Here is an 11,879-nt window from a genome sequence, read left to right as displayed (position 1 = left end):
TTACAAAATTTGTTTCTGTTAAACCAGCTAAACACCTCAGAGGACCTTACATTTTGGTTTTGGTTCATCTAAAAGTCAGATTAGATTTTTAACTAAACCAGGCCTATAAAAAGTGGCCTCATCAAGTGCAATAATATTTGATGTGTCCAAATACAGTTTGAGGCCACTGTCTATGCAATTTATTATGGATAGGCCTGTATGTTGTTTTATTGTATTAAAAATCTATAGAATATAAAGTTAATACATAAGTTGTTAAAAGCACATGGTGTTACACAAATACACATTAAACGCATGCATCCATATTGTGTTCATCTGCAGTCGAGGGGATCAGGGGAGGGAGGCGTCCCTCTCCTAATCTTCTGAGAGGGCCAGAGAGTATAAAAGACCTGTAACCCCTGCACCGCTCGCAAAGAAAGCCGAGTGTTTACATCCACTCCTCCACAGGAGAGACATACATAAGAAACGGTGCAGCTGCACCCAGTCAACAGCCTGTCAATCAACAAACCGGTGAGTACAACCTTGGAATATTTAATTAGCAATAAGGAAATAAGGAGTTGTTCTGTTATAAAATTCTGTAACAATGTGTCAAAAGATCACAACACTGTAAGGTATTATGGGTCATGAAGAGGTTTTGACTACACCATGCCACTTATTATATGGGTACTTAATGAATAGTATATTGAATTGAGTTTAAATTATTTTATTTGAGAACAGTGGACCATCGATTCCTATAAAAGACATATAAGGTTGCCTGGGATAAGTCATATATACAGTTTAGTGATCATTTTGCATAACCACAGAATGCCACCATTGACCAAACAGAATATTCCAGAAAGTTGTATAATTATTTTTATACAGTATATCTGTAAAATATCAAAACTTTCAATTGAACAATTTTAATTCATGATAAATTGATTGTTTTTTATTAATACTGTTTAAGTGGATAGGTGGCCATATGCATTCAGAAATGTGTTAAATGTGTTTAAGTATTGTATTGTAGTAGTATTGTTTATATGTATGTACAGTATGTGTATGTGTATGTATATATATATATATATATATATATATAAAGAAAGAAAGAAAGAGCAGTAACCAACAATTGTGCAACGTGCATCATTGTCATTGTCTATTCCCATGGGTCTTTGAAGAATATAACTGAAGGTCATAATTTGACTCTTATCTTTTCTGTTTGCTCAGCATGTTTTGGTGTTATCCCTGCTCTAATAAGATTAATCCAAGTGCAGATTGCCACCATTGGGATGGGGGACGTTTATTAATCCAAGCAGGATTACACAAAATGGGTCACCCTACTCATCAAACATTCACTGAGCTAATTTCTAGGAGCACGGCCATGCTAGACATTCAGTTAGAGTGGAATATGTATTTGGATTTGTGTATTACTCATCAGTAAGAGGATTATGGGTATAGTTTTCTCAGTCTGGGGTTGCTGCCATAGATATTCATTAGGTGTCAGTTTGACCTTGCAATTACTGTAACCTTCCTGGCCTAATGTGTAATTTAAAAATCTATGTGTTTTAATTTGTTTGTATGTGTCACAAAGTCCTACATTTTTTTCCCAGAATGAAGCCAAAATCCATTTTACAAAACAAATCTATATTTCATTGGGTGTGAACTATAAACTCACTCCAGTCTTTCTGATGCATTTACATCAGCACTACATCACGGGTAGCGAATACAAAGAAAAATGACCAACAGTGACAAACAGCCATGAATCTTGAGCCACCCAAACCAGAGATCAAATCAGCCACCCGTGTCACCGGTGGTCCTGCCACACCACGCAAAGGACCGCCCAAGTTCAAGCAGAGGCAGACTCGCCAGTTCAAGAGCAAGCCACCAAAGAAGGGTATCCAAGGGTAAGTTAGACAGTAAAGTAAAATCTTTATAATAATGGCTTTGTGATATTCCACACTTCAGTCATGCTTTATTATACTAAGAATAATTAAAACTGTGCAACATGACAACATGACTGTTCTAAAAATATAATGTATTTTAAAATGATCTAATTTAATTTAACCAAATGTGTCTAATTCTTTCTAATTTTATTTTATTATCTCATTCTTTTTTTATTGCATTTATTTTATTTATTTATATATAATAGTTTCGGAGATGACATCCCTGGCATGGAAGGTTTAGGCACTGGTAAGTATAATCTGCATTTCTCCTCACGTGTTTTGCCATCATGACAACATCACCTACCATCTATTCTAAGCTGTCCTTGTCTGAAATGATTAGTCTGATCAGACAGTGCATGTATGTCAGACAAGCCTCTCATACTGAGCATCATCAATGATCCTATATGATATCTTATGACATTACTGTGATTAAACAGACCTGAATGCTAGCTGGCCATCAATCTGCTTAAGTTAACTCTTTGAATGATAGATGAACTCACGTTCCTGTGTTTCTACCTGCAGACATCACTGTCATCTGCCCCTGGGAGGCCTTCAACCATCTGGAGCTTCACGAGCTGGCTCAGTATGGTATCATCTGAGCCCGTTACCTTCCCGTCATCCTCTGTGCAGTGAAGACCCCTTCCAGTCATGTTCTCCAAACCACCTGCCTCCATCCTGGCCATCGTCTCCAAGTGGACCATTCCAACTTTTATAACAGAATAAACACACAAAACAGCAACATTTATAAAAATGGGAAAACTAAACAACAACAACAACAAAAAATCTATCTGACTATCCATCCCTCTGGTTTCTTTTCTTTCTTGCAGTCCAAGAACACTTTCTGCTCAAACAATAGAACAGAAAAGATCCAGTCAGATTGCATTCTGTTTACTTAGAAAAACTGCTGCTCCTTTTCTTTCCTCTCGTCTTCTTTTTCTACTCTCCCTCCCTGTTTTCTTCTGGAACACGAAACATACAGAAGCAAGATAGCCTCTGAGTGAGTAAAAGCATGACACGTGCCCGTGAAATGCCTGGCTTCTCATTTCACGTGCCTCGGTGCCTCCTCTGTCCACCTGCGCCGAGTTCATAAGAAAAGATCAAAGTCCTGTAGTAGAGATGAAACACCCTGCTGGCCGACATTAGATTTACAAAACTTTACTTCATCACACTATTTCCCCATCAGGCTACCCAAGTGGGTCATAAATTTTCAAGTTTCGATTTTAAAGTTTCAACCTTTTCACTCCCTTTTTTTAATTTCTGAGTATTCTGTGTAAGGATACCCTCAGGAACCATTCATTTTTTAATATCATATTTACTTTGTGCTTTGCAACCCCGTCATTCAGTGCATCCATATTAGCACCCATACAAGCACGATTTCATTTTTGGCTATAATTCTCGGTTTCAGTAAGTCTCTCGGACGACTGTTAGGGAACAGTGTCGGGCTGTCATGTGTTTCTTTCATCCGTGATCATTTTGTGTAGTTATTTCGTTTTTCATCGCCATCATCTGTCATCCTCATCATCACATCCATCATTGTGTCCCATTTTAGTATCATTTCTATCTAATGTATTCATTACTTTCCATTTGTATATTTCATTGTATAATATTATTCATTATCATTTAATCTATTCATTTAAACGTCCTGTATCTTTCATGCATTTATGATTTTCTACCCAATAATTCTTCTAATTTTCTTTCGCTTTATTGGCATTGTGTCAAGTATGTGTTTATTTCCCTATGTTTATGTTTGTTGCATGCTCTATCTTTCACTATTGTGTTATATGTTCATTCATTAATTTGTTCATCCATTAGTTTAGTCACATTCTAGGTTTTTCATTTTGTAAAAAAAAAAAAAGAAGCCCATTTCCTGCACAGTCAGATCCTCATGTATCCACATATAAAATTATATATCCAAAGTAAATTCTATGAAAAGATGTGGTTTGCACAAGCATTAACATATGTTACTTTTTGCACAGATCCTTTATATGTGTTAGGATTGTGTGTCCTTCTGAATCCTCAAGTTCTGAGTTGTTTAGGCCTGTATTTTGCAGATAGTGTTTCAGACTGAACATGCATCCGTTTTGAGGGCATGTTTGGGGGTTGACAACATCAGTGTGTAAAGTGAAGATTTCTCTCTACAGGATGAGATCAAAATAAAGCTTGAAAAAAAGAGAAAAAATTATTTGCTTGTTTTTCATGCCTCGTGTAAGTTGAGAAATGAAAAAAGCAGAGCCGAAACATTGTTTTTAATAATATTACTGATTGTTTCAATATAAGACTACGGATGAAATATTTTTAAATTTATTGATTTACTTTTTTCAAATGTAATGCATTAGCTATTTAAAGAATCAACTCCCACCTGTTGAATAAAATGTAAACTTATATAAAATATAGACTTAAACAAATTATATGAGTCATTTTATTTGTTCAGAGAGTGGTTTGATTTCTACTTTAGTATTGGATGCAAAACAGTGTGTCTATTCAAAGCATACATTAAATAAGCAAAATATATAAACTTTATTATAGTATAAATAATACGTCATAAAATGTCACAGAAGGAAATATGTGTATTCTATACAATGCATGTGGATAATCTCTGAATGGAAGAATCTACAGCAACAAAAACAATAATACATACAATCCCTAAAAATAAACGAAAATATACAGAAACACAACATTTATCTTTTTGTTTCTATCCGGTGACGTTAAGCAGGATCCCGTCATAGCCCGGACTCATTTAGATGTAGCACCGGCTCTATGAGTTTGGCATCGCTGCCTAGATCCGAGCAGATCATATAAACAGCGATATTAAAATAGGTCAACTCTCATTTCAGCGACATCACGAGGGACGGTTCATCTCATCAACATGGCGGAAAACATAGTAAGTGTCTGTCTGCGTGTGTATGTAGGCAGTTTGAGTGAAGTCTGTCATCCAGTGATGAGGCAGCAGAATTGTTAGCATGATGCTAATGATCAGACTCAGCCAGAATCGTCCAGAAACACATTAAATACTAAAAACAGCATTTATGTGTGTGCTTACCACTCATCTGACACATTAACTTATGATTTACAGCTGAGGTTTATTATTTCTGCTGTGTTCACTTTATTTAGCTTGGCACAGGTTGATGAAGACAAGATGTGTCAGTGCAAGTTCTTGTCAACTGCTTATTAAAGTCTAGATGCTGAATTTCACCTGAATAAATAGGTAGAGATATTAAAATAGAAGGTAATTCTATTTTTGTTTAGCTTTCGTGCTTCTTATAGTTTTGTATCTGTGAAGTGAATTGACATTGAGTAATTTATTAAAGTGCTTTGAATGGCACATGCTGTTTTGTTTTGGTTTTTGTATTAAGAAAAAGAAGCGAGAGCATGAGTTTAGCTCTATGTTATTATAATATGTCATTCAGTGAGATTTGTGGACATGCATAGTCCTCTGCGGCAGTTTATTGAGTGTCAGATGTCAGTGGTTTGCCCTCCAGCCACCTGTTTTCTCTTATTCATTCTGGCTTGTTTTGGGCTGATTAGTAGTTTTGCTCTCATCTCGTTTTAACTTGTAACTTTTCTGTATGAGTAATTCTGTGCTAGATCTGTGTGAGAAACAAGCATATGATTGAACAACAAACATACCTTTTGTAGTAACCATAAACTTCCTTTCCTTTCCCTTAATGTTTATTCATTGCCAGATCATCCGTGTTCAGTCTCCAGAGGGAATGAAAAAAATCGCCTCAACAAAGCGAGAGACGGCTGCAGCTTTCCTCAAGAAGGTATAAGGAATAAAAAATAAATTTGCACTAGACGCCACTCTTTGCTATTATTATTATTATTATTATTATTTATTTTTGCTCATATATTTGATTAATTGACAGATACAAATTGTACAATTATCTCTTTAAAATCTCTTAATGACAGTAGGTCTAGGCTGCCATATAACACACACACACACAAAAAATAATAATAATAATAATAACTCAGAAGTTTGGGGTCAGTAAGTTTTTTTTATTATTATTATTATTATTATTATTATTATTTTATAAAGAAATAAATTTTTATTCAGTGAGGAGGCATTTCATTTGTCAAAAGTTGCCGTAAAGACATTTATAATGTTACAAACAAATTCTATTTTAAATAAATTCTGTACTTTTTAAAAGAATCCTGAAAAACCAAAAGATTATTAACCAGCACAACTGTTTTCAACTATTGATAATAATAAAAAAAATATTTCTTGAATACCAAATCGGTATACTAGAGTGATTGCTGAAGGATCGTGAATAAATTACATTTTTAAAATATGAATTTTATTATTATTTTATTTGTTATTTAGAATTATAATTATATTTCAGAATATCACAGTTTTTACCCGAATATAAACACTATTGGGGTCAGTAAGTTTTTTTTATTATTATTATTATTATTATTATTTTATAAAGAAATAAATTTTTATTCAGTGAGGAGGCATTTAATTTTTCAAAAGTTGCCGTAAAGACATTCAGCCTTCGGTGAACATAAAAGAATGCTTTCAAAAACATTTTAAAAATCGTACTGACCCCAAACTTTTAAACAGTAGCATTTAATATGTATTTGCTCCAGAAATGGAATATAGCATTTATCATACAGCCTATGTGCAAGAAGTTTTTTTTTTTTTTTATCGGCAGCAAAATCATGTAACTCATAGAACGTATATTAGATATACTGTCAAATTCATTAGCTCACCCTTCACTATAGTTATGACAGAGTCATTAAATAGTGGTGGCACAGACTTTTCCTTTTCCTGCTGACTGCTAAATGTTGATTTATTATTAATTATATTAATGAGACGGCTCTGAAAAAGGAGACCTATGTCCATACGCCGCAGTCTCACACAGATGTGGTCCGCAGTGACATGCATTTCTGCTGTGGTGCAAAGCTTGATCGGTGTGCTTGCAGCAGAGGCAGAAATGAACAAGGGCTTGCGGCCAAAATGCCATTGAAAGTGACCAAAACTCAAAAATAAAAGGTCGGGCCCTTATAGTTTATTTCAGTTTTTTTATTTGTTATCTAACAATTGATACATTTCATAAAATTCTATTTCTAGGTCTGACTAGTTATGTTTAGTAGAGAAATAGTCCATAATAAGATAATAAGTCCAGAAAAAAAAGTAGTTACCTCATGTCAATCTTTGATTATTATGTAACTTGATAGGGTAAATTGTGTTATAATAGAAGTCAGAGAGAATTTTGGATGCTGATAGTTAAAGGTGCTGCAGGCTCTTTTGAGACGGGCAGAGGGTTTGTGTGTGCCTGATGTAGACACTGCAGGGCCCATTAAAGATTCATGTCTCACAGCAGGAGGGTGGAGAGTGAGCCGGCGATCAACTGAGACCGTCTCACCATTTGATTTTGGGATTAAATGGCAGGAAAGAGACAGAGAGAGGTCGAGGGGTCTAGCTTTGAAAAATATGTGCTTGTTCATCTTGTGTTCTGGTGTATGGATTAAAAGAAATGCACACTGCATTTTTTAAAAGGCATCCATTTTTTTAAAGGTATGTTACAGTTAAAAGTTAAGTTTAGGACATAGTGCCCTGAGTGAGCAGTTAAAGCTTTTGCTGATTGGATTAATAAAGATATTGGTCTTCTGCTGGGTTTTCTGTTGCCTAATGGACAGTCATTTGAACGCGATGGATCAGTTTGTTTCTGAGACTGCACTTTTTCAATTATGTTGTTACCAGAACCACCTGATAGTGGATTTTATCTAGTTTGGATTCGGAACAGGCCATCGATCTATGAATGAGTTCGCTTTGGAAAAGTGTCCTACAAAATGAGTTATAAGCAGTGTTGGTTTTCTCAAAATAAGTAAAATGCTCATGAAGTGACTCTAGAGATTCTAGAGTTCTTGAGAATATGTTTAGTGAATTACGTAACGCCGTTACATGTAACTAGTTACTCCCCAACACTGGTTATAAGTGAGAGGATTCTTTAGATGAAGAATTTAAGAACTGGATTCGCTACGTTAATGGGATCATCACATCTTTGAAAGATACTCAGTGTTTTGTTTGAGGCACTTAATAGCAAGTAAACTACATATGTTTAAATGGTAGTACCTGTACTACCATTTAAAAGTTTTTGTCAGCATTTTAGTTTTTTTGTAGAAGGAAATTAACACGTTCAGCGAGAATGCATTAAATTTAACTTTCTTTTCATCAAAGATTTCTGAAAAAAATGTATCACAGTTTCCACAAAAATATTTAGCTGTACAAATGTTTGTTCCTTGCGCATCAAATCAGCATATTTTAATAATTTCTTACGGTTCATGTGACACTGAAGAATGGAGTAATGGCTTCTGAAAATTCAGCTTTGCCATCACAGAAATAAAGTACGCTTTAAACAATATTAAAATAGAAAACAGTTGCTTAAATTATAATATTTCACAATATTGCTGTTTTTACTGTATTTTTGTTTAAATAAATGCAGCCTTGGTGAGTACAAAAGATTTTTGCCTTTCCATGCAGAGAATCTGACCACAACTTATGCATTCCACTCGTTTTTCAGTTTCAGATACAGTAGCTTATTAATTGGTTAATAGATTTTTGCATTATATATGTCTGTATGTATAAAGTGTTTGAAAATGAGGAGTAAAATCTTTTTTCTTTGCATCATAATCTCAGATACTTTCTTTTCCTCTTTCTCTCATGCACTCTACTCTCATAACTTCATTAGAGTTTATTGAATTTTAACAGCATGGCTTTAGAGGCTCGCGGTCCTGCAGTCATCACTCACCTGCACAATCTCTGAAAGGCAAACAATCAGGATTGCCGCTAAACATTTAAATGTCTGTATTATTTAACACGTCCACATTTTATCAGCTTATTAGTGGAGGCTCCAAGACAGGGATAAGACAAATGGACAAGGAATGTCCAATTGCAGCAGTAATGGTAGATCCATCATTTCTAGGAACAAAATGAAAGACTTGTCAGCTTCTTGTTTCTGACATTCTTTGCTGCCTTCTTGCCAGGTTGCCAAAGAGTTTGGGTTCAGTTCAAATGGTTTCTCTATCTACCTGAACCGGAACAAGACTGGAGAGATTCTGTCACAGAACAAGACCCTCAGCCTGCTGAAAATCAAGTAAGTGTGCCCTTGTGAGAGATTGGGTTTACTTAGTTGTGCACATGTGGGCTTGTGTCATGGCAAGAGCATTTTACATGCATAAACCTGACGTAAAGTTGTTTTTCTTTGTCTTTCAGGCATGGCGACATGCTCTTTCTTTTCCCATCCTCAGCTGGACCCTCCAGTGAGAACATGGACACAGCTCAGCCTCACACCTCTTCTTCCTATCCTTCCTTCCCTTCATCCTCTTCATCATCATCTTCCTTATCCCGTTCACACTCTGCACCACAGATCCAGGAGGACGAGATTGACCAGTATCTGTCCAAACAGGAGGGAAAGATCTACAGAAACAGAGACCCCCAGCTGTAAGTCTGCCTCACTTTCCACACTGCCTTGGAAACAGTTTTTTTTTTAATTTATTGCATATATTCCCAGAACCTGGTGGATTTTTGAAGTTATTTTCATGCCATACTTTGGAGGTACTGCATTATGTAACCTATTGAATAATTCATTGCAATATGAGAACTACAGAGGCATTCTTTGTCATTGTTTCTCAGGTGCCGGCATGGTCTTATGGGGAAATGTGTGCACTGCGTACCTTTAGAGGTAAGAACTTGTGATCCTCCCCTTGGAACACAAGAATACTGATGGGAAGATGGGTCTAACCTCGTGATTCTCAACCAAGGCACCTCCGCAAACTCTCAAGACTTAAAATGATTTAAAATAAGCTAATACAGCTAAAAATCAAGTTTAAAACATTTTTTTATTTTTTTATTTTTTTCCCCTCAACAACTATCCTTTTTATTTATACAGTCTCTGAAAACTTGGATATGTGAGGAATTTTAAAAGTGTGATTTCTAGACCTGGAGGAGTCATGGAAAATAATTAAAATCCTAAAAGGTCATGGAAGTGTATTTATTTAATTATTTCTAAAAACTACTTTGAGTAGAATTGCTGATCCACATGGCACAAATGTACAATGTTGCCATTTCATCTTTCATTTTCTGTTTTAATAGCCTTTTGATGAAGACTATCTGAACCACCTCGACCCACCGGTCAAGCACATGTCCTTCCACGCCTACATCCGGAAACTCACCGGCGGAGCAGACAAGTTAGTGCTTTTGGGAGCTCTCTACTCTCACTTAAATAAGATTGTGAGAATTTAATGAAGTTTTCCTGTCTCTCAGGGGGAAGTTTGTGGCGCTTGAGAATATCAGCTGTAAGATTAAATCTGGCTGTGAGGGGCATCCGCCCTGGCCAGAGGGCATCTGTACCAAGTGCCAACCCAGCGCCATCACTCTCAACAGACAGGTACCCTGCTCCTCTCAGTCTGTATCATAAATATCTTTACTTTCATCTTACTCTTCCATCACATACAGACAAACTCTTCACTAATCAATTTCTTGATTTAAAAATGAACCCGCAGCTTCTGTTTCCTGCTCGGGCAAGTAAATGAGCACTCCCTGAGGGGCAGCGTCATATTTCTGTCCATGTTTTGATCTGTTGAAACTGCAAAAAAAAATCTTGTGTTGCAGAAATATCGACATGTGGACAACATCATGTTTGAGAATCATACCATTGCGGACCGTTTCCTGGACTTCTGGAGGAAGACGGGTAACCAGCGGATGGGGTATCTGTACGGACGCTACACAGAGCACAAAGACATCCCTCTCGGCATTCGAGCAGAGGTTGCCGCCATTTATGAACCTCCTCAGGTGAGAGACTCAGGTCTGACACAAATAGTGGCATCCTTTACTGCAAATAAAATGGTAGCATTTAGTAAGTTTTCATAATTTTGAGTGACTGATTCTCTAAGCTTGTATTTTTTAAGCACTGATACCAGATAAACACAAGAGGGCAATAAAAGACTAACATTTAAGGCAGCAGTTCTCAAACTTTTTTTAAATTTTATTTCAAGGCCCCTTGTTGTCAGAAGATATTTCTGTTGTTTCTGCTAAAATGACAAAACAGCTGTCTTTCAAATTGTATTTAAGGAAACTAGGAGTGGCAATATATTCAAATAATTTAATAAAATAATAATAAATAATTCAAATAATAGAATACCTTAATTCCAGATGTTTTTAATTCATATTAATGAATTTAATTCAAACCAATGATAAAATTTGATAAGGAATAGAATGTTAGAGCTCACTGACCATGTCTGCCATTTAATCCAAATTGCCCCCCAACGATGAATAATATTTTGTTTAAATTGCATTGCTGTAGTTTAATCATGCATGTATCAAACTATTTGATTCAAAACTGTCAAGTATTGTTTTGCTGATTTGTGTTCTCTTCCTTTCCACCTGTGTGCTTTGACTCAGATTGGAACCCAGAACAGCTTGGAGTTGATTGAAGATCCCAAGGCAGAAGCAGTTGAGGAGATTGCGGCAAAACTGGGCCTACGGAAGGTGAGTCTTTTTCCATGCCTCTTAAAATTTGGGGGCTTGTCCGGGATAAGTAAATGGTAGTTTATCAAAGAAATAACATTTTACCCAAGTTGTTGCAAGTTTGCTTGGGATGAGAGGAGAGAGCAGGATTGCTTTAATGACACAAGCACAAAACATACAGAGATGGCTCCCATACATTTAGGTGCGCTGCATTCTGCTTGGTTCGGATAGCATACTGCGGGGAGGTCGGGGGCGCGGAAAATCGTGCTGTAAAGCGATTTGGAAATCGCACAAGCTCAAAGCGCGATTTTATGACCAATTCGATTAATTGCACAGCCCTAGTTTCAACGTTGTCATTTTGATCTTGTTTGTATTCTTGTGTTCTGTTTTTGGAAATCTATATCTATCTATCTATCTATCTATCATCGTTTCTATCTATCATCGTTTCTATCTATCTATCTATCTATCTATGTTTCTATCTATCATTTCATATATAT

General features: G+C 36.0%; 2 protein-coding genes across 2 annotated transcripts in view; both read left to right on the top strand.

Annotated features, from left to right (window-relative positions):
- Nucleotides 1-390: 390 nt before the first annotated feature.
- Nucleotides 391-4,020, top strand: LOC107753242 (retinal rod rhodopsin-sensitive cGMP 3',5'-cyclic phosphodiesterase subunit gamma). Its single transcript, XM_016569360.1, has 4 exons — nucleotides 391-507; nucleotides 1,674-1,874; nucleotides 2,120-2,160; nucleotides 2,436-4,020. Exons 2-4 carry the CDS (start codon nucleotides 1,729-1,731, stop codon nucleotides 2,510-2,512), a joined length of 264 nt encoding a protein of 87 aa, XP_016424846.1. The 5' UTR covers nucleotides 391-507; nucleotides 1,674-1,728; the 3' UTR covers nucleotides 2,513-4,020.
- Nucleotides 4,021-4,623: 603 nt separating this feature from the next.
- The window catches only part of nploc4 (NPL4 homolog, ubiquitin recognition factor), a 17,167-nt gene continuing 9,911 nt past the window's right edge, over nucleotides 4,624-11,879 (top strand). The window contains exons 1-9 of the mRNA XM_016569359.1: nucleotides 4,624-4,794; nucleotides 5,597-5,677; nucleotides 8,901-9,010; nucleotides 9,130-9,357; nucleotides 9,550-9,598; nucleotides 10,009-10,103; nucleotides 10,180-10,303; nucleotides 10,528-10,707; nucleotides 11,317-11,403. Of these exons, the coding sequence (XP_016424845.1) occupies nucleotides 4,780-4,794; nucleotides 5,597-5,677; nucleotides 8,901-9,010; nucleotides 9,130-9,357; nucleotides 9,550-9,598; nucleotides 10,009-10,103; nucleotides 10,180-10,303; nucleotides 10,528-10,707; nucleotides 11,317-11,403 (969 nt within the window). The 5' untranslated portion in view covers nucleotides 4,624-4,779. The remainder of the gene's footprint in view (nucleotides 4,795-5,596; nucleotides 5,678-8,900; nucleotides 9,011-9,129; nucleotides 9,358-9,549; nucleotides 9,599-10,008; nucleotides 10,104-10,179; nucleotides 10,304-10,527; nucleotides 10,708-11,316; nucleotides 11,404-11,879) is intronic.

Source organism: Sinocyclocheilus rhinocerous, unplaced genomic scaffold (assembly GCF_001515625.1).
Source record: "Sinocyclocheilus rhinocerous isolate Xijiao unplaced genomic scaffold, SAMN03320098_v1.1 scaffold411, whole genome shotgun sequence".
Classification (NCBI taxonomy): domain Eukaryota; kingdom Metazoa; phylum Chordata; class Actinopteri; order Cypriniformes; family Cyprinidae; genus Sinocyclocheilus; species Sinocyclocheilus rhinocerous.
The sequence above is the reverse complement of the archived record's forward strand: the minus strand, read 5'-3'. Positions and strand labels throughout refer to the sequence as shown.